This window comes from Dipodomys merriami, unplaced genomic scaffold (genome assembly GCF_024711535.1).
Source record: "Dipodomys merriami isolate MVZ:Mamm:240054 unplaced genomic scaffold, mDipMer1.0.p SCAF_2, whole genome shotgun sequence".
In the NCBI taxonomy this organism is placed as follows: domain Eukaryota; kingdom Metazoa; phylum Chordata; class Mammalia; order Rodentia; family Heteromyidae; genus Dipodomys; species Dipodomys merriami.
The window spans coordinates 73,437,962-73,460,307 of NW_027203381.1; the positions used below are offsets into that span (position 1 = coordinate 73,437,962).

General features: G+C 36.9%; 2 protein-coding genes across 7 annotated transcripts in view; one reads left to right on the plus strand and one right to left on the minus strand.

Annotated features, from left to right (window-relative positions):
- Polq (DNA polymerase theta) overlaps positions 1 to 822 on the plus strand; it is a 68,046-nt gene extending 67,224 nt beyond the window's left edge. Inside the window, exon 30 of the mRNA XM_070028867.1 lies at positions 103 to 822. Coding sequence (XP_069884968.1) covers positions 103 to 216 — 114 coding nt within the window. The 3' untranslated portion in view covers positions 217 to 822. The remainder of the gene's footprint in view (positions 1 to 102) is intronic.
- Positions 823 to 12,630: 11,808 nt separating this feature from the next.
- Stxbp5l (syntaxin binding protein 5L) overlaps positions 12,631 to 22,346 on the minus strand; it is a 195,335-nt gene continuing 185,619 nt past the window's right edge. For all 6 annotated transcript variants that reach the window (XM_070030125.1, XM_070030124.1, XM_070030123.1 and 3 more), the window contains one exon: positions 12,631 to 21,489. In XM_070030125.1, coding sequence (XP_069886226.1) covers positions 21,448 to 21,489 — 42 coding nt within the window. In that variant the 3' untranslated portion in view covers positions 12,631 to 21,447. The remainder of the gene's footprint in view (positions 21,490 to 22,346) is intronic.

The following is a 22,346-nucleotide window of genomic DNA, read 5'->3' on the forward strand; positions in this document are numbered from 1 at the left end:
GCACTGAACAGACCTCTGTTCTGGTTTATTATCTCAGCGGGCAAGTTGGGACACATCCTTTGATTAGGCAGAGATTATTAACCCTTTTTCCCCCTTTGGTAGGTAGCTCAGATTGTCAAGAATGAAATGGAAAGTGCCATAAAACTCTCTGTGAAGCTGAAAGTGAGAGTAAAACTCGGTGCCAGCTGGGGGGATCTGAAGGACTTCGATGTGTAATTGTGGGGTAGACCACATCCCAAGGAGGACTGATGTGAATAGTCACCTGAAAAGAGCAGAGATTGCCCTCTCACCAGCTTTATCAACACCAACTGACAAGTCTTGAATTTAAGGCACAAATTCTGTAGTGAGTTTCAAAGTATGGATCAAGGTCTACTCCCTGTAGTGACACAAAAGACTTTGCAAGGAGGGAGAGAGTGAAATGACAGGTTGAATGATTATACTCAAAGAGTATCTAAGAACTTACCTTTCCTAATTTATTACAGCATTACCAAAGTTTGAAATGTATGCTTGAAATATGCACTCTGCACTTTTGGGTCCTACGTGAGTTAAACATGAAGGAAATGGAGCTGCTGCCTTAGAGGCATTTTCTTCATGTCCATAACTCAGGCACTCATGGTAGAGACCCAGTAGGAGCCACTGGTGAATAAGCATTGTGCTTCATGCACAACGCCATTGTGTGATGTGACGTTTTCCTCTAATATTGAGACTTCTGAAGTAATATTATAAAATAGTATTGACTGAGAAGGTATGAATTCTATACAATAAAATTTGGTATGTAGAGTTCAGGAATGAGTTTTCATTAAATGTTGAATTTTCATGAAATGCTGTTTCTTTTCCTTTTTCTTCTCCAATTCATACAATGAAAATTTTGGAATCTTAATACATTGTGAAGTGTGTGTGTGTGTGTGTGTGTGTGTGTGTGTGTGTGTGTGTGTGTGTGTGTGTGTGTGTGTGTGTGTGTGTGTGTGTGTGTGTGTGTGTGTGTCTTGTTCAATAAGATCAGATGTTTGCTGCAGTTGCACATATGACAACTGCCAGGTAGGGAAAACACACCTTTCAGCCTCTACATGCCTCTGCCTGTGTATGGTGTGACAAGAATACGTATACTAAGAAGATTGAACTTTGTAGTCACTATCAGAAGTATAGAATTGATCCTTTGGCTATTGAATTAAAATGGACTTATGAGAAACTTTATATCACCACTTCAATATTGAACAAATTGTATTTTATCAAGAGTGTCAGAAACCTATGTCTCTTATTTCCATTTCCATGGCTTATTCAATAATGAGCACATAGGAAGGGTTTAGTATGTTCTTAATCAGCTATTAGAAGAGCTATTTTTCTTTATGGTTATTGGTAAGCATAAAAAATGACACTTTTTCCCCCTACAGTGTAAAAAAACATCATTAGTTGGGTATTAATTTATAAGGTACATGGAGTCTCTTTTTTCAGTGGGGAATTGGGCCAATGATGGGACAGATATGGGGGAAAGTATATTATTATATCATTTCTTGAGAAATTTAGTATTTTTAAAAAATAGGATGTCTTTATGCATTGCTTAGGTGGGCTTTGGACTAAAACCCAGCCTTCAGAGTACTGGGATTATTGGCATATATCACCACACTTGGCTGTATTTCTTGAGGTTTTTTCATTTCCGTGGATACCATATTTCTTAAAGAGAAAAGCTGAATTGCTTTTAGATTTCTTGTGGCCTTGAACTACAGTACAAGACAAAACTCAGATCTTTTTACCTGTATTTTTCAAATCTGAGGGCAAATGAGTCAACTGTACTTTATTTTTGGCAGTCCTGGCCCTGCATGTGTAGTCACTTCCAACTTATTCACTAGTGTTAGCAGACATTCTTCAATTTGAAAGATTCAGATATGCACAAATCCCAGTTACCATGGTATATGTAAATAACATAAATCCCCATACAACATAATTCAAATCTCAATTACTAGAGTGTATTAACTGTCACTGCAGAAAATTCCAACTTTACTGATAACTCTTGGTCCTCAAATCACTTTATAAATAACATATTCACAGTGTTAGGTAGGATAAGGTCTCCTTGTGTGGCCTAGTTGATGGAGCCTTGGTTTTTGAACCAAGAGGATATTTTTAAAAACCTGAATAGGCCAGTAAAAAGTGTCCCAACAAGAAGCAGCTTAGGACCAGATGATGTTGCCATTGAATTTTACCAAACTTTAAAGAACGCCATTGCTTCTTAAACTGTTCTCCAGAATGGGAGAAGGGAAGGATGCCTTTCAATCTCATTCTAGGAGGGCAGCATTGCTTTGGACACAACAAAAAAGAAAACTCAAAGCCCAACAAAATGAATACCAGGAAACTGGCCTTTGAAAGGTGTGGGGGAAAGTTAACGGGTAGAGGATAAACGAGCAGAAGGGGGAAGAATGTAGTCATAATATTCAATGCATATCCTATGAAAGTAAGAAAATTGAGGGACGGGTTGGTAGGGATGGGGGAGAATGATAAAAGGAGAGACACCTTGGTCAAGATGCATTGTATTGATAAACTGATTTGTTGAATGGTAACTCCTTTGTACAACTACTTAAAGATAATAAAATATAATTTAAAAAAGAATTATAGATCAATATCCCAATAGACCAATGTAAAAAGTCCTCAATGAAATTGTAAATTGAATTCAGTAGCTTGTCAAAAGATCTTAGGCCAAAATTAAATTGGTTTCATTCCCAGGATGCAATAATATCTCAGAATACACAAATCAATAAATGTAATAGAGCACATGAAGCAAATGAAGGGTAAAAACTATGTCATCTCAATAAATGGAGAAAAATTGTTTGATCCAATTCAATGAGTTTTCATGATAAAAGCCTTGAACATATACCTCAATATGATCATTGCTAGCTTTAGCATACAATTAACACCATACTCAATGGGGAGAAATTGAAAGCATTCCTTCTGAGATCATGTACAAAATAAGGGTATCCACTCCCAGTACTCTTTTTCAGTGCCTTAGTTTTGGTTTGTTTTTAGTACTAGGGATTTTACTCAGGACCTTATACATGCTAGGCAAATGTTCTACCACTCAGCCTACATATACCTGCAGTCCTCAGGACTAGAAGTTTTAGCTAGGACAATTAGGCAGGAAAATGAAATAAAAGGGGAAAAGAAACAAATAGGAAAAGGAGAAAGAAATTACCCATTTTTAGATGATTCTAGATGTAAAAAACTTGAGACTATCAGAGCAGATAAAAACACTAAAGTAGGACAGAAAATGAATGCATAGAGTTCAGAGGAAGATGGTGCTGGAGGCTAACCAAGCTCTCGCATAGAAAACAATTTTAGTGTTCCAGTGAACAGTGCTAGGCCAGAGAATCACATCAAGTGTGCCATCACAATACAGTTTGGCCAGAGAGGAAAAATTCAGGCAGCTTGGTTAAGGAGACAGATCTGAGCACTTGTCGGTGTCTGCCTCAGCAGCCATGGTGGCTGCTGCTGCTGGGGCTTCCATATCAACAGAGAGAGTCTGGGACAAAGGCACCAGAGCCAGTGTGTGAGCAGATTCTTCTCCACCAGCAAGAACTGACAAGGAGCAAAAATCCTCATCATGCTGATTGCAGACCATGGACGGCCTGGAAACCAAGAGACTGGTATGAGTAGACCCAAGACATCCTCACTCCTTTTCTTGGAGCATTATGGGAAGGTAGCCCCTCCTTCACCACCAGAGAACTCCATCTTTGATACTGACAAAGGTCTAGCTGAAGCAGCTAGCTCCAATCAGGCCTTGAAAAAAAATAAGAGCCATTCAACAGGTCACAGGTACCTGACCTGCCCTGCTCACACTCAGGGTACCTCACACCTCTGCCCTTCCCAGGCAGAGTAAGCTCCGCCCCCGGAGGAGTGGCTTTCTTCCCTGGGTAAACAGAGCCAGAGGCTGGCCCTCCCCACTGCAGCCTAGGCCCCAGATTTAGCAGTTGGAGGGGTAAAAGAAAAAAGTGAAACTCAGTAAACATAAATCCTGAGAATGGCTCCAGGCTGGGCTCTGTGAGTGTCTCAGGAGCTAGCCCCTCAGGGAAAAGCTACTGACTGCTGATAGGCTTCAACCCTACCCACAATGTAGCATCATCACAGCAAGTCCAAGCTAGAGGAAATAGCCATCTCCCTCTTTTTTGATACTCAAGTAGATCTCCCTCCCACTGAACTAGCCTGGGAGGAGGATCACAAAGACCTGGGTAAGGCAGAGCTTTCTGCCTGCTCAAAACAACTGACTTAAGAAACCAATCAAGCCAAAGGAAAACCAAATACCACAAGCAAACCAGAGACTCCACCAAGAGACTGGTTACAGACACGGAGGAGATACAAGATCCTCCCCCCCCCCCCAAAAAAAAAGAAAAAAATCAAAGAACACGTTTTTTCTATTTTTAATTTAAAAATTGTTTTCGATTTTTTTTCTTTTGCAATTTTTACTTAGGTGTGTGTGTTATTTTTGTTTTTGAAATCTCTTAACCTTTTGGTCCTTTTTTTTTTTTTTTGCAACATAATTGCTGTTCTGCTCATCTCCAGATACATAACGAGCATCAATTATTAGACCTTATCCTTCATTGCGTGCATACTTAATTCAAAAATTGATTACTCAATTCACAACCTCTTAGGCTTAACTCCTTTAATAGTAGTATTATTTCTTTATACTTATATAATTTTTAAGTATTCCATTTTTAGATTTTTATTATTTTTCCTTTTTGTCTCCTCATTCTATCCTTTTCTTCTATCAATACTATTTATACTTACATAATTTTTAAGTGTTTCATTTTTTAAATTTAAATTTTTGTTTTTTAATTTTTTGTTTCTTTCTGTCCTCTTTTCATTCTGTTATATCCGTTTCCTCTCTGAAATTAGAGCTTGGTTAAGTTCACTCTTTCCTTTTACCTCTCCACATTCCTCTAATCCTATTTTTCCCAACAATTCTCCCTAAACCTATTAATTTCTGGTCTGCTTAATCCCTCTTTGATGTTCTTAACCCGTTAATCCATAGTAGTTTGATGTTGAATTGGATTATCTGTTGAAATAGATTGTATCTGCAGGCATTTTGACTGCGTTGATCAATCTGTGCAACTACAGGACTCTGGTTGCTTTAAAATAGTGTTCTAGCGTGAAATTGGTGTTATTTTCATACCAAATGGGCAGAACAAGCCGGAGAAACAAGAAAAATAGCAAGTCCAGGCATCTCAACTCCCACTCATGATAATCAGGTGACAGAATAGTTAATGAATAATCCAGAGGAGAGTTCCCAAAAAGCTCTACAAACATTATTGGTAAACAGGGTGGTGAATGAAAAGATTGAAAGCCTGCAAAGGACTCAGTATGAGCATGATAGGGAGAGAGAGGAGGCTAACCAAAGATTAATACAGGAACTTCGTGAGCATATGAGGCTAACCAAAAATTAATATAAGAATCTCATGAGTATGAGGAAGCTAATCAAAGATTAATACAAGAATTGCATGAGCAGGCTGAGAACAGTAAAAGAGTAATACAGGCATCGCGTGAGCACGAGGAAGCTAATCGAAGAGTAATACAGGAATTGCTTGAGCGGGATGAGAATAGACAAAGACCAATGGAGGCATTCATGGAATCCATAAATAGACAGCTGAAGGAATCCAGGGAGGCCACAAAGGGAAGCTGAATGGAGCCTGTCAGAAGGAAAGGGAGTCCAATGAAACCATAATCAATCAACTAAGGGATCTGAGAGAATAAACACTGAAAACCAAATTAAGGAAGTTAAGTCCATACATGATATAAAACAAAGTTCCAACAAAAATTTGAAGCCATGAAAGCCAACCAATTAGAAGGAAAGAAAATAAAAACAAAGTAGAAAGTCTTGACAGTACGTTAGGCCATGCAGAAGATTGAATCTCCGGGATTGAAGACAGCCTAGATATTATAGAGAAAGAGCATACAACTATTCAAGACAAATCCAAGAAATATGATAGATTTATTCAACATTTAGAAGACACCATTAGAAGACCTAATCTGAAGATAATGGGTGTAGAGGAGCACCTAGAGATAGAAGTTAATGGTCTAGGAAATTTATTTAACAGATCCTAGCAGAGAACTTCCCAAACATGCAAAAAGATTGGCCTATTCAGGTACAAGAACAGACCAGACCAGAACAGGACATCCCACTGTCACCTAATCCACACAAGATCAATTCAGACCAAGGAAAGGATCCTTAAAGATGTCAAGGAGAAAAGCTCAATCACCTATAAAGGGAAACTAATTAGAATCACCTCAGATTTCTTAGCAGAGACAATTAGAGCAAGAAGAGACTGGAATGATGTATGCCATGCCCTAAAGACAAACAGCATCAACCAAGAATACTGTACCCAGCTAAACCCTCCATCATTATGGATGGTCAAATAAAAACCTTTCATAGCAAAGAAAAAGTGAAAAAATATATCTCCACCAAACCAGCCCTACAAAAGATACTTAAAAGATGCCCTACACACAGAAAAGCAACAAGAGCACAATAAATGCCAAGAAACCTCACCCAAACAGAATCCAAGCAGCATAGGAAGAACCCAGTTGTCACAGCCCCTAAGAAGGTGGATAACATGGCAGGAACTACCAAACACCTCTCAATCCTAATCTCGATATTAATGGACTTAATATTAAGTGACATAGACTGTCTAGTTGGATTAAAAAGCAAGATCCTTCTATCTGCTGCCTTCAAGAGTCACACCTTGCCCATAAAAACAAACATATTCTGAAAGTGAAAACTGGAATAAAATCTACCAAGAAAATGGCCCCCATAAACAGGCAAGAGTTGCAATCATAATATCAAATAAAATAGACTTAAAATTAGTGAGAAGAGATCAAGAAGGTTGCTACATACTAATTAAGGGATATCTCCTTCAGGAGGATATTACAATTCTAAATATCTATTCACCAAACAATATAGCAATCCATATCTATCCAAGAAACACTACTTTCTCTCAAATCGCACATAGATCCAAAGACATTAATTGTTGGGGACTTTAACACACCACTATCCCCACTAGATAGATCACCCCGGCAAAAACTCAATAGAGAAACCTCAGATCTAAACAATTGCATAGATCAACTAGATTTAACAGACATCTACTAAATATGTCACCCAGCAGCATCAGAATACACATTCTTCTCAGCAACACACAGAACATTTTCCAAAATAGACCACATTTTAGGTCACAAAGCAAACCTGTCCAAATTCAGAAACATTGAAATTATGCCCTGCATTCTCTCAGACCACAAGGGAATAAAATTAGGACTCAATACCAAAAACCACCAAAGAAAGTCCTGTAACACATGGAGGCTGAACAACACACTGTTGAACCACCAGTGGGTCATGAAAGAGATTAGAAAGGAAATTCAACAAAATTGAACACACAAACTACCAGCTCCTCTGGGACAAAGCAAAGGTAGTATTCAGAAACAAGTTTATAGCTCTGAGTTCCTACATCAACAAATTGGAGAGATCTAAACCAACAATTTATTGAGACATCTGAATCTCCTTGAAAATGAGCAGCAAGCTAAACCTTAATCCAGAAACAAATAACTAAAATTAAATCAGAATTGAGTGAATTAGAATCCAAAAAAAAACCCTAGAAAGAATCAATAAAACAGAGTTCGTTCTTTGAAAAAATTAACAAAATTGACAGACCCTTAGCAAATCTTATCAGAAAAAGAAGGGAGCTAATTGTAACCCCTCTGTACAGTATGTTCACAAAAATAAAAATAAATAAATAAATAAAAGAAAAAGAAGGGAGCACACCCAAATAAACTCAGAGATGAGAAACATCAACACAGAAACAACATTCAGATTCAGAACATTATAAGGGAATACTTCTCAAACCTTTATGCTAGTAAGTTTGAGAATCTGGAAGAAATGGAAGACTTCCTAGCAAATATCGACATGCCAAAACTAAACCAAGATGAGTTAAATCTACTTAACAGACCCATATTAAGCTTTGAAATAGAAATAGCAATAAGAGACCTCCCATCTAAGAAAAATCCAGGACTGGATGGATTTACAGCAGAATTCTACAAGGCCTTCAAAGTAGAACTCATAGCAATACTCCTCCAACTCTTCAATGAAATTAAAAGAGAAAGTTCACTACCAAACTCATTCTATGAAGCCATTGTAACCCTCATCCCAAAACCAGGCAGGAGTTCATCAAAGAAAGAGAACTATAGACCCATTTCTTTGATGAACATTGATGCAAAACTTCTCAACAAAATTTTGGCCCATCGACTTAAAAAACTCATCAAAAAATCATACACCATGATCAAACAGGATTCATTTCAAGGATGCAAAGCTGGTTCAGTATATGCATATCAATTAATATAATTCATCACATCAACAAGAGCAAGGATAAGAACCACATGATTATCTCAATTGATGCAGAAAAAGCAATTGACAAGATCCAACACCCCTTCATGATGAAGGTTCTGGAAAAGCTAGGCTCCATGGAACATACCTCAATATAATAAAGGCTGTATATGACAAACCTTGAGCCAGCATTATACTTAATGGTGTAAAGTTAAAGCCATTTCCTTTAAACTCAGGAACAAGACAAAGATGTTCACTCTCTCCACTTCTCTTCAATTTAGTATTAGAATGTCTAGCTACAGCAATAAGACTAGGTGCAAACATAAAGGGGATACAAATAGGGAAAGATGATGTAAAACTCTTCCTTTTTGCAGATGACATGATCTTGTATTTAAAGAATCTCATGGACTCTACTCCTAAATTACCCGAGTTGATTCAAAACTTTGGCAAAGTAGCAGGGAATAAAATTAACCCTGAAAAGTCAATGGCTTTTCTGTATGCCAACAATGAGGAGTGAGGCTGAAATCAGGAAGGCAACTCCTTTTGTAATACACCACACAAAATAAAATACCAAGGAGATGGCTTAACTAAAGACGTGAAGGAGCTGGGTGTTGGGTGGCTCACACCTGTAATCCTAGATATTTCAGGAGATCTGAGGATCATGGTCCAAAGCCAGCCCCAGTAGGAAAGTCTGTGAGACTCTTATCTCCAGTAAACCACTAGAAAACCTGCAGTGGTGCTATAGCTCAAGTGGAGAGCTGAAGAGTGCAGGGATGGCGCCCAAGCCCAGAGTTCAAGCCCCATGACTGACCAAAAAAAAAAAAAAAAAGCGAAGGACCTCTACGATGAAAACTTTAAAAACCTGAAAAAGGAAATCAAAGCAGAACTTAGGAAGTGGAAAAACCTCCCATGCTCCTGCATTGGAAGGATCAACATTGTGAAAATGACAATACTTCCAAAAGCGATCTACAAATTCAATGCGATACCTATCAATATTCCAGCCTCATTCTTCAATGAAATAAAAGAAGCAATCCAAAAATTCATATGGAACAATAAAAGACCCTGAATAGCAAAAACGATCCTTCACAAGGAACAGTGCTGGAGGAATATCAATACCAAATTTCAACCTCTACTAGAAAGCCATAGTAATCAAAACAGCTTGATACTGGCACAAGAACAGAGCTAAGGGCCAATGGCATAGAACTGAAAACCCAGAAATGAACCCACAGACCTATGTCTTCGACAAGGGAGCTAAAAAAATAGAATGGAAGAAAGACAGCCTCTTCAGTAAATGGTGTGGCAAAATTGGTTATTCACCTGTAGAAAACTAAAGCTATATCCTTATGTATCACCCTGCACCAGAATCAACTCCAAATGGATCAAAGACCTTGAAGTCAAAGCAGACACCCTGAAAACATTACAGGAAGGCAGAGGAGAAATTCTAGGTCTCCTTGGCACAGGCTGAAGTTTTTGTAATAGAGACCCAGAAACACAACAAATCAAAGAAAGGTTGGACAAATGGGACTGCATGAAATGCAGAGCTTCTGCATGGCAAAGGACATAGCTTGCAAGATCAATAGAAAGCCCATGAATTGGGAGAAGATCTTCACTAGCCATACAACGGATAAGGGTCTCTTATCTAAAATATACTTGGAAGTCAAAAAATTAAATCCCCAACAACAAATCCTCAAAGAAACAACTGCTCAATAAATAAGTGGGCTAAAGACTTAAAGAGATAGTTCTCTGAAGAGGAAATAAGAATGGCCAATAGACACATAAAGAATTGCTCAACCTCTCTAGCCATAAAAGAAATGCAAATCAAAACAACATTGAGATACCACCTCACCCCAGTTAGAATGGCTATAATCAAGAACTCTAATAACAACAGATGCTGGATGGGATGTGGCCAGAAGGGAACCCTACTGCATTGTTGGTGGGAGTGTAAACTTGTTCAACCACTTTGGAAAGCAGTATGGAGGTTCCTCAAAAGACTCCATATAGAGCTTGCCTATGACCCAGCAATCCCACTTTGGGCATTTACCCAAATGATCACAAGCAAGGCTATACTAAGTCTACCAGCACAACTATGTTTCTTGCAGCATTATTTACCATAGCTAAGATATGGAACCAACCCTGATGCCCTTCAGTAGATGAATGAAGAAAAAAATGTGGTACAGTATTTTCACAATTAAAGAAAATGTAATAAAAAAAAGAAAAAATGTGATACACACAGACACACAGATACACTAGAATTCTATGCCTTCATCAGAACGAGTGACATTACCCTATTTGTTAGGAAATGGAAAGACTTGGAAAAAATTATATTAAGTGAAGTAAGCTAAACCCAAAGAAACATAGGTCCCATGGTTTCTCTTATTTGCAATAACTCGTACATGTGTAGGAAAAGTAGAAAAGGTCAAAAGCTGTATACATATGATCATGTAAGACGATGTTAAGCGAAATGAACCCCAAGATGGGGACACAAATATCTTTTTCTTTCTTGCTATTGTTTCTAAAGTATTTATAATGTACCATGTGATTTTTCTTTTTTGCTTTGTATGTTCCTCCCCCACAGTATAACCCCTATTTTCACTGTGTTTGATATCGGTGCCCTGCATCTTGTATATACACGTCTCTAATTCGGGGAGGGGAAGGGAAAAAATAAAATGCTTAAATAAGGATACAGGTTGACGCATTGTAACAATGAGATGTACAAAACACTATGTTGAACATGAACTTTACAACATAGGTGGGGCAGGGGCAGGGTGGTTATGGAGGTGGGAGGGAACAGATGGTTGGGGGAAACAAAGGAGGAGGCAACAATGCTTATAGGAAATGTACTCATTACCTTGCTCAGGTAACTGCAACCCCTCTTTACATTAGTTTTACAATAAAAAACATACAAAAAATAAATGCATAAAATTGTAGATTTTCTACACATAATGAATTTGCTGAGAAATTATAGAAGCAGTCCTATTCTCTCTCTCTCTCTCTCTCTCTCTCTCTCTCTCTCTCTCTCTCTCTCACACACACACACACACACACACACACACACACACACACACACACCCCACATATAGAAATAAACTAAGGGAGTGAAAGACTCCTATAATGAAAATCAGAAATAATTGGCATTTGAGTCACACCTCCACTCCCATCTGTTTGGTGGTTAACTTGAGAAAACAATCTTGGATTCGTCTGCCCTGGCTAGCTTTAGATCTCAGGCTCTTGAGTAGTTAGGATTACAGTGTGAGTTCCTGGACCTTGGTTCTTGTTCTTGAATAGGAAGAATATTGTTAGACTGCAAAAACTAATAGGTTCAGTGTAATTCCCATCAACAGGTAAACAGATACAGAAGATACAATATAAATGGTGGAATTGGAGGGGGGCTGCTAATCATGTTAAGCAAAATAAGCCAGACCTAGCGAGACAAATATCACATTCTGTCTTGTACATCGAAGCTAACAAAAAAATGGTGACCTGAAGATAGAATGGTAGGAATTTAGAAAATTATCCAAGTAGAATAGGAGGCCTGGGGGCTGGAGACATTCTTGCATACTGTATGCACATAGGGAAAGAGTACAGGAAACCCCATAAATATGTATAATTAATATGTGTTACCCACATCCATATGCATGTTGAAATAAAACATGAAAGAAAATTAACTACATTACTTTCCAATCATCATAAAAATCAGTAACAGACAGATGATCTTAGAATAAGAGCTTCACTCCTTTGACGTTTGCAGACTAGTTTTCATCCCCCCTTTATCATGGAAACCTGAGGAGAAACCTGGATTCTCCCTTCTTTGGTACCAGCAGAGTTGCAAAGCACACGATCCCCTTCTTACAAGCCCTGAAGCTTGATCTCATAAACACAATGGGAACCTCTAGCAAGCTTTTCATTTCCCCCTTGTTCTCTCAAGCTGCTCTGCTCTCTAGAAAGCCTCACTCTGAGTGATAAAACTTCCCATATCTTCCTGGATTCTGTGTCGTGTCACCAATCTTAACACCCCAAACCAAACTTTGCAGGAGGGGTGAGAGTAGCTCAGTCTTTTTCTGCAGCAGGGCTACAATATAAATACATAAACAACAAATAGACAAAGATGAGGAAATACAGCTATAATTAACCATACAAGTGTTATATACTATTGTAATCAGAAAGTTCAAACTGAAAATAACAAGACACAATTTTCAATTTTCATGTTGTAAAAACAAAAAAATAAGATTATAATTTGAAAATAGACAAAGATGAAACATCGTTATTCTTATCATCTCCTGGGACAATAGGAAGTTCAACTGTTGGCATCTATTTGAAAGTTAGGAAAGTATGCTTTTAACTCAGCAATTCCACTTCATGTAATCCCTAGAAAAAAGAATTGCACAAATCTAAGACATGTGCAATGTTTTTTGTTTGTAATGTTACAAGATTAGATAATATCTCAATATTCACTAGTAAAGGGGTGGTAACAAAAATTAGGGATCATTGATGCTATAGAATCATACAAGTAAGTTAAAATGAATCAAAAGTAATGACATGAGCAAATAATCTAAGACATAATTGCATATAAACAAACATGTTATATCATCAAAAATGAAAGAAAACAGTGAGCTGTTAACACCACAGAAAGGTAGGATGTGGCAAAGAAAAATATTCACTTTATCTTGGTAATATTTACTAGGTAGCAATTACAGATATGCACTCATGGGTTACTTGTATATTTAGAACAGTATTAAGAAGACAGTGGCTGAAACAGTGGCTGAATTTCCAAATCCAACACATAATCCCCATTCTTTCTTCCATAAAGCATTGTCTACTTGTTATGAAGGACAGATGAGAAGACCATGAGACTGCAAGTGATACAACGTTGAAATTTTTTATTTCATCATTTTATTTTTAAACAACTTCAGACCTATACAAGTTTCAAGAATAGTACAAAGAATCAGTCAGATTTAAGGGGGAAATCACATTGAAATTTTGTAACTTGCTCATTTAGTCACTGATAGCAAAACATCCCAATCTACGATCATATGTGGCACGCAGCTGTCATCTTTCTCATCTTCCTAGATCTGGAACAGCCATCTCTCTTTTTATGACAATGAAAATGTGAGTACAGGCCAGTCATTTTATAGAATGTCATTCAGTTTAGTTTTGTTGATTATTTCCTCAGATTAGACCTAGATTTGTGAATTTTTGGCAAGAATCTCTTGGAGGTGATGCTGTGTTTTTCTCACAGGTGCCACATGACACTGATTTATCCCCTTACTGATGGTAGGACTTTGGTCCTTCAATTAAAATGGCATCTTTCAGATTTCTGTAGCATGAAATTTTATTTGTGATTAACAAATTCTTTTGGACAATACTTGGGGACTATGGAAATTATTCTACTCCTCCACTCCAATTTATCCTACTAGCTTTAGCACTGATTGCCAGTTATTGTCCAAATTAGTATTACCAGATTACTAAATGGTGATTCATAAATCCCATTCATAATTATTGGTTGACACTATTGTATAGAAGGGAGTTCTAGTTATAGCAGTGTGAACTTAATGGTTCTATGATGATTTGGCCTGTGTGGACCCTTTCAAGCTGACTTTGTCCTTTTGACGTGTCCTTCATCTTAATATGCATACTTAATTTTCTGGTACAAAAATGTGTTCCTGTGTTAAAATTATCCATTTATTTTTTCAAGGAGCTCTTTAGCAGGGAAGAGAATTTGGAAATCAAAAGCCTGGCACAAGTTATGCTTCAAGGAGCAGAGGTGCTTCTTGTCTTCTCAGTGTTCAGAATCATGAAATATATACATATAACACACACGTGCTTTTACATCACTATATGTAAACTATGTAGATATCAGTATGTACATATATATATATTTCATATTGATAACTCCAATTTAATTCTAACACTACATTTTATCCTTTTTTAAGAAGTGTTTTTTAAATTGACAAATACTTACATATATTGACAAGGTATAATGTGTTCAGTCATGTATGCCTTATGGACTGATAAAACTAGAGTAATTTGATCAATCAAACCATTATTTCTTTGTGGTAAAAATATTTTAAAATCTACCATCTTAGTCATTTTGAAACATTATTATTAACATTCATCACTTTGTGTGCTTTCCTTTTAATAGTACTTCCTTCTCCATCTCTGTCCATGAGAAACCTGGTTTCCATATAATCAGTATATTTACTTAATTGTTAAATTCCTTGTATATAGACCCTATGACTCTCCTGACCCCTATGGGTTACCTTCTTCCTTGCCCCAATGAAGATGTCATACTCCACCACTTAATGGGTTGACTGCCACCTCACACCAACTGTCTCCCTGTGGATTGCCATTCTCTTCCTGACCTAGTATCTTACTGGACTACCATTGACAATCTACTCAGGTGTGGTTATCTTTGAATAGAATGAATTATAGAAGGAAACAAAGATGATGGAGGGAGGCATCAGGGAGTTAAAATAGGAGGGAATGGAAGGAAGGAAAAAATGAAGGAAGGGAACAAAGAAAGAAGGAAAGAGGGAAGAGAGGGAAGGAGGAAGAAAAATATTGAATGTATGTCTGTGAGGCCTGAGTAATCATTAAATTGATCTTCTTGAGAATTCTGAAAGATTTGCATTTGTATTTTAAAGGACTTCTCTCTCTCTCTCTCCTCTCTCTCTCTCTCCCCATCCCCCACCTCCTCTCCCTCTTTTCTTTTGTACCAGTCCTACAGCTTGAACTCAAGGCTTGAGTCTTTGGCTCAAGGCTAGTACTCTACCACTTGAACCATAGCGCCACTTCTGGCTTTATCTGAGTAGTTTATTGGAGATAAAAGTCTCACAGACTTTTCTGCCTGGCTGGCTTTGAGCCTTGATCCTCAGATCTCAGCCTCCTGAGTTAGCTAGGATTACAGGTATGAGCCACCAGCACCAACTATATATTTTTTTTTATTAAAAAATTAGCCTAGAGGTGGTTGGTTATTTTTTCTAGGAGGGAAATTATGGCGATGGAAAAATATTTCTGTGATAATTAGAACTTGGAAGAACAGGGTTTATTTAGTGGAAATCTAAGGAAAGCCTCAGAAGAAGAATTAATTCTGCTGATGTGAGCAGTAGGAGCAAGAGAACTGCTAGAGAGGGTGTTGGACGTGGGGTTGAGGAAAGCTTGTCAGGAGCTCAGGTGGTATTAAAAGGCCACAATGGCTTCATTGTTCTTCTTAGGAAATGAGGATTAATAAAGATCTGCATGTTGTGTTTGTTAGCCCTTCTCGTTCTACTCCAGTGACTTATACTATACTATTACCAAATTTATTTCTACTTGCTTTTCAACAGAGGTAGAATTCGGTCAGCATCCTTGAAAGCTGTCTTTGAAGTCTTCCAATAGAAAGTTGCCTATCTTCCAATTAGAAATTTTGAATAGTAATTTGTAGCCTCTTGTATTACCAAATTAACAAAATCAACAAGCGTTGAGAACTTGTTTTCCTTCCTTCCTTCTTTCCTTCTTTCCTGCCTGCCTGCCTTCTTTTTCTTTGATTACCTCAAATAAATATACTCTTCCATCCTCTTCCTGATTTTAAAAACATTTTTACCTGCAAAGCCATAATTTATAGTAGTTGCAAGAGAGGTCTCCTGCCCATAGTTAATCTTGGGTTAAAAACCATCAGTAGTGCACGACATCATGACATAAGAGAGCATCTATGTACAAACATATACAATTTTATTGGTATCTCTACAGACTACAAGAATTTTAAGTATAGTCACAATTGCTGAGTGCAACAGAAAAATAGTAATTTGTCATTTTCTGAAAAGATGCAAAAATTCTGAAGATGAAACAAAGGTACATCAATGGCGTCATCTGTTTCTTATTTCCTAGAATAAGACATCACATAATTAAGTACTAAAAATTATAGGTTATTAGAGACTTTGATACTGTATACAATTGTCCAAAACCACCACCTAGTTTATTTTCTGGCTTTGTAGTTGAGAAGGGTGGGCCAAAACCAGAGGGGAAAGAAGCAGTGTAAGAGGCCCTAACTATGAGTTTGTTCTACTACTGCCTTTGCTAGGCTCTTTTCTTCCTGAAGGTATAAGCACTCTTTCAGAACACTGGTCATAAGATAGTAAATTAGAGGCATTCTTTTCCTTTTATGCTCATTCCAGTAACTAAAAATATCCAAGTGACCATAGGAGCTTCTGAGACAATAATGGAAAAGGAAAAGTAACTCTCCCTCTTTTTGCTAAGCTCAAGTCCGGTAAAATATACCCATAGCAGGACAGGTACCTGGTACCCAGGTCTCATCTACAAAAAGAATGAATAATACATTTGGACCTGATTTAGTAAATGATTCTTTGAGAATTTCTAATGTCCAAATATGGTTTCTCACTTAGCTGTATATGCTATTGAACTTACTGTGAAATGTCTGGCATCTTGTGATGTGACACGTACATCACAAATGACATGTTTGTTTTACTTGGGATAATTAATTAGAAAGTCACAGATGAGAATATTACAGAGTTACTGAGAGTTAATGGGGTGGGTGCTGCTTGGCCAGAAAGTCATGCATAGTTTTGCTTTGTGAAAGTCATGAATAAACACTAGTGGAGTCAATGCTGTGTCTCTGTATATTATGCCATTTTTGACCCTGAAGAGTGGGGCTGAGATACAAACCAAGGTAGATGAGCATGCCTTCCTAAGTTGGCCATAACACAGTGGCCAGCAACTGTGGCTGGATACTGGAAACTCCTTGGGGGATGTCAAGAATAGTGACTCCACTCAAGAATTCTGATGTAGTTGAGAACTTAAACATCAAACATCTTCTCAAGTGATTGTTATATACACAGTTGATGACCACTTCTCTAGATAAACATTAAATAAACATATCCATCTGGGTTTCTGGTTCCTCAGTAAAGTCTCTCCCCTTCTCATGGGCTCTCATGTCCCTCCTCGCCCCAGTAGTCTTGCAGAACATTGACACTTCCTCCCCATTTCCCAACACCTTACCTAGTCTGTATTTTGTTCATCCAGGGAAATGTGGCCTGCAGATACACACACTAAAATTACGCCAACTACTGTGCTCCTCAGAATTGAGCATATGAATGATAATGCCCAGCCAAAGTAAGTGGCAAGTATTTCTGGCACTTTGAATAATGTGCACATGAAATGTTATCCAGCTTAAAATGGAGCATAAGACAGGTGAGGAGGCTGACAACGCTTTACATTTCTCCTAACATAGACAGCAAGACTGATAATGATGTGTTACCTCTCTTTGCCGTCAAGGTACAATGTTCTTTTTCCTCTCAAGGAAGCCTGTGACATACAGATAAGACTTCTGGGTTGTACCAAGCAAGGAGCCTAAGCCAAGGAGATTGTTAGTTTATTTTTCCTACCAGCTACATTCCCCCATATGTCCAAATGTTTTATACCCAACTACCTCAAAGAACCTTCCTTAATCTTTATCCAAGCTTAGGTGTAAACTTACCCTTGTATCCTCTCAAAGGAATGTAGATAATGGGTACACCATGTTGCTTTTTAAACTTTCTATGTGGGTCATACAAAAAGGGAACTTCCTTTAAAAGCTTTGATGGAGAAAGGCTTAGCTTTTGATTTACTGAGGTTTAATTCCAAGAGATTTGAACAACGGACTGAATTCCTGAAAAACACCTCAAGTCAGTTCTGTTATTGTATGCTCTAAAATACAGTCAGACAATGACTGAGCCAGGGGCTCAGTGAACTGTTAGGAAGCAAAGTCAGCAGCACGGCTTTTGTAGAGGATTAAAATAAATGATAAACATCCTCTCTTCAAACCTGATGATAAATGGATGAATTCATTGTAAACATTATTGCTTACATTATTAGAATAAAAAATAAATACTATTTTCTCACTGATGAGTGGAAAGGCCAATTTTTGGCTGGAATACAAAAAAAAGACAGCTCTTGAGGGAGCAGAGAGAAGTTAACTTGTACAGACTGTAGTTTGCAAGTCATCTTTTGGTACCATTTAACAGGGGTAAAACAAAGATTCAGGGTTGTCATCTGCATCATTGTTAAAGTTACTGAGTGTTTTCCTAATGTTTTTATGATAGAGAAAAGATGTAATGGATTACATAAATCAATAGTACTCATTTCCCCAAGATGATGATGATGATGAAGATAAAGTGGTGGTAGTAGTGATTGTCACTGTGTGTGTGTATGTGTGTGTGAATAAAATCAATGTAACCAAAGAGATCAAAGCAAAAGTCACATCTATATTACACTCATGTTATTGCTATCTCTGAAATACAAAAATAATTTGATACAGTAAAACCTCATTAATTTGGATTTCACTAATAGAGTTTGTGGGATGAAATTACTCTTACTTTAAAAAAGTGCTTATAAGAATAGTTTTCTAAGCACATTTAAACTTTAAGCTCATAGAAGAACTCGTTCCTTTCAAGTGTTTCAGAAGCACCTATTTACTTCGAAATGACATAATGATCACTTCTATTATAATATGCTATACCATCTCTTCTGATAGTTTCTGTGTGCTTTGAAATATTCTATAACTGTTTTTCACTTACTCATAGAAACTTTCTCCAAAATTATTGTTTATTGCATGTGAATCACACATGTAATTTTGGGTATAATTATTTATCTTGCTAAGACAATTGTATACTTAGTATGTACAGTTTCATACAGAGCATTTGTTACATATTTCATAATCTGTTTCTTCACATGGTTAGACAGTTACTCAACTGGGAACAGTTTTGGCGACAGCAGGCGACATTTTTGATTATTATTACTAGCGGATCCTACTGGCATCTAGTGGGAAGGCCAAGGATGTGCTAACAATACACAAGACATTTTCCATCACAATGAATTTTGGTGCAATAGTGCTGCTATTGAGAAACCTTGCTATGGAATAAGTTTTATTTTTGTTTTGTTTTGGTTTTAGTTTAGTTTTTTTGTGGTATTAGTGATTGAACCCAGTACCTTGCACAGCATAGGCAGGGTGTCTATTACTGAGCTACATCTCCAGCTCAGAACAAGTTAAATCTTACTGTGAGCTTCAGAGATATTCATTGAATTTAATGCTACTTTGGACTGAAAATATTTTGAAAATAAACTAATATGTTGCTCCTTTATGCTATTTTTAAGATGTAGAATGACAAAGTTACTTATCTAGAAAAATAAAGAACCAATATCTTCCAGAAGTGATGGTACAAATAGTGTATTGTAATTTGGCTGCCAATATTTTCTAGATCTTGATCTCAAATTTCTCATTTTTAACAATATAATTTTATGTGCCATGTCTATATTTCTAAACCAGATTCTTTTACCTTAGGACTATCAGATGAGTCTGATATATTCATGGAGAGATACTATTAAGAAATCTAGGACTCTTAAACATGTGATGCTGGCATACATTTTCTGGCTCTTCTAACTCATATTTTCTCCCTTCAAAATTAACAAGAAAAATTTAAAGTAAGCACCATTTCAAATAAATAAACAAAAAACCCCAAAGGCTATTAAAATAACCCGGACTCCAAGAAAATGGTGACTTCTTAAGAATCACAAATGTAAATCTAGTAAATCCTGAATTAATCAAGATTCAATAAACCAAGCCCATAATTTTTAACAAAAAGGTATTTAGAAGGAACAAAGTCAGAGGGTCATATAGTATGTATGTATATATTATAATTCTTATGATTCTTGGCTTTCTCTAGTGTTCTCTGTGGGGCTGTGATAGATGACTTTAAAGAGAATATTCTTTACTTCATTTTTGAGATATTCTAATAAAGAATAGGTGTCTGGTATTTATTGACCTATTCCTGTGGCTTTTATTTGTTAACATAATTACTGGCCAAATTGTTAATTTTATATTATTAAATTATCTGTGTATTTATATTGTCCATATGATGACTGGCCAAGGTTGCTAAAATACCAGTACATTTTTATAAAGATTTACATTAGTAAATATTGAACTGAAAGTATTTTCTAATGAAAGCCCTTGTTAATCATAAGTGTAGTAAATCAGAATTCCTTTCCCAAAACATTAACAGAGGTTTTACTGAATCACACTACAGAAAATGACCAGTTTGGTCTGTGAATGTCAAGCTGCAAAAGCACCTTGGGATTGTAGACCCTATCCAGTTTGAACAGTAATATACTGTGTAATTAGCAGACAAGGATACAAATGGAGTTTAAAAATATATTATTTTAGAAACTGAAATTGAGATGTGTGAAATTTCACTTTGTAAAATCAGTTCTCCAAGCTAAATGCATTGTTTCTATAGACTAGTTTCCTCCAAAACTTATCAGTTCCTCTAAAGAGCACAAGCCAAGCTGAAAAATATGTTAAAGTGACCCAACCCTGCACAATTTGTGACTAAAAGTAGCAACCCATTCTGAAGGTGATAGAAATGGAAATAATTGTGTTGGGAATGATTTGCTATACTGACAGCACTTGATTGTGAATAAGAACTGTGAATAATGTAGCCATACTATGGAGAGAGAAGTATGTTAATTAGATTCTTGCCATAAGAATTCAATAATGTCCTAGTATAATGAAAGTTGCAGATGAGAAGGAAACTCTGTTTTTGTTTTGCTTTCCTTTTCAGTTGAATATGGCAATTATACTTGAAATGCATTGGTATCTTCTAATGCAGACTTTTTAAATTGTTGGGTGTGGCCCAAATTATAAAAATAGTTTACCATAATCATTTTTCTTCTGTCACAACATGCTTTTTTTCTTTTCCTCTTAAGATGTTAATTTATCATGCAAAGATTTTTTTTTTCACTAAGTGCGTTAATGCTTTTGTTTGTACAGGAAATTTCAAATCAAAAGGACTTCCCCATAGTTTCTATGTAAATCCTTAGCAAATTACATGCCAAGATGATAGCTCCATTCCACAATGGGTAAAGGCAAATTCAGCCACAATCTGGATATTTTAACCAGGGTTCCAGTCTTTGGGTTGTATAGTGTCTTTGATAAGTCTCCTTTACAATAACTGGACTGTAATGGAATATCCTGTAGAAGAAACTGGCTTTTAGCAGTTGAATAGTGATGCTGGGAATAAATTTGGTTTCCCTGAATAATGTTTTCTCAAAGCAGTCACAGCTTCTTTAGAAGTTTAGAATTGGTACCATTTCTTATCCTTATACTTCAGCATTAACTGCGAAAAGAAAAACAGTAATCATAAGATGCTAAAGAATGTTTAAAGAGGTTTCAAAGCAAGTCCATATTGAGGTAATCATGACTCTCTGTCTCAGAAAACAAGAAAACAGTATGATTTCTTGTTTTGTGCAACAAAGTACATACAAGAAAGATTTAAAATGCAAGCTCTCAGTCAAGCTGTACAAACTCAGCTGACAGGAAGTGATTTTTCATGGCCAAGGCAAAGTAAACATGAACCCCAGACTCTACTGCTTCTTTCACCTTCTTGTGGGACCCACATGATCTACTTGTGTGCCTTTCAAGGTGGTTACAATACAAAATACAGATGTCATAATATCAGAACCAGTGGATAGTTTTGTTTATCTCCAGTGGTAATGAAATAGAAATATAGTAGAGTATTAAAAAAAATATCTCCCCACACTAGATGCTGATGGCTTATGCCTGTAATCTTAACTACTCATGAGGTTTAGATCTGAGGATCATGGTTCAAAGACAGCCTGAGCAGGAAAGTCTGTGAGACTCTTATCTCCAATTAACTACCAAACAAGCTGGAAGCAGAGCTGTGGTTCAAGTGGTCGAGTGCTAGCCTTGAATAAAGGAGCTCAGGGATACGGCCCAGGCTCTGGGTTCAAGCCCCAGGACTGACATACACACACATCACAAATTCTCTCTCTAAAGTAAGGGGAATTATAATATTTGTAAGAGACCCTAATTACTTTAGTTTTCACACCAAATTATTCTTATGGGGAAGTGGTGCTGTAGCTCAAGTGGTAGAGCATTAGCCTTGAGCATAAACAGGCTCAGAGATAGCATCCAGGCCCTGAGTTCAAGCCCCACAACCGACAAAACAACAAC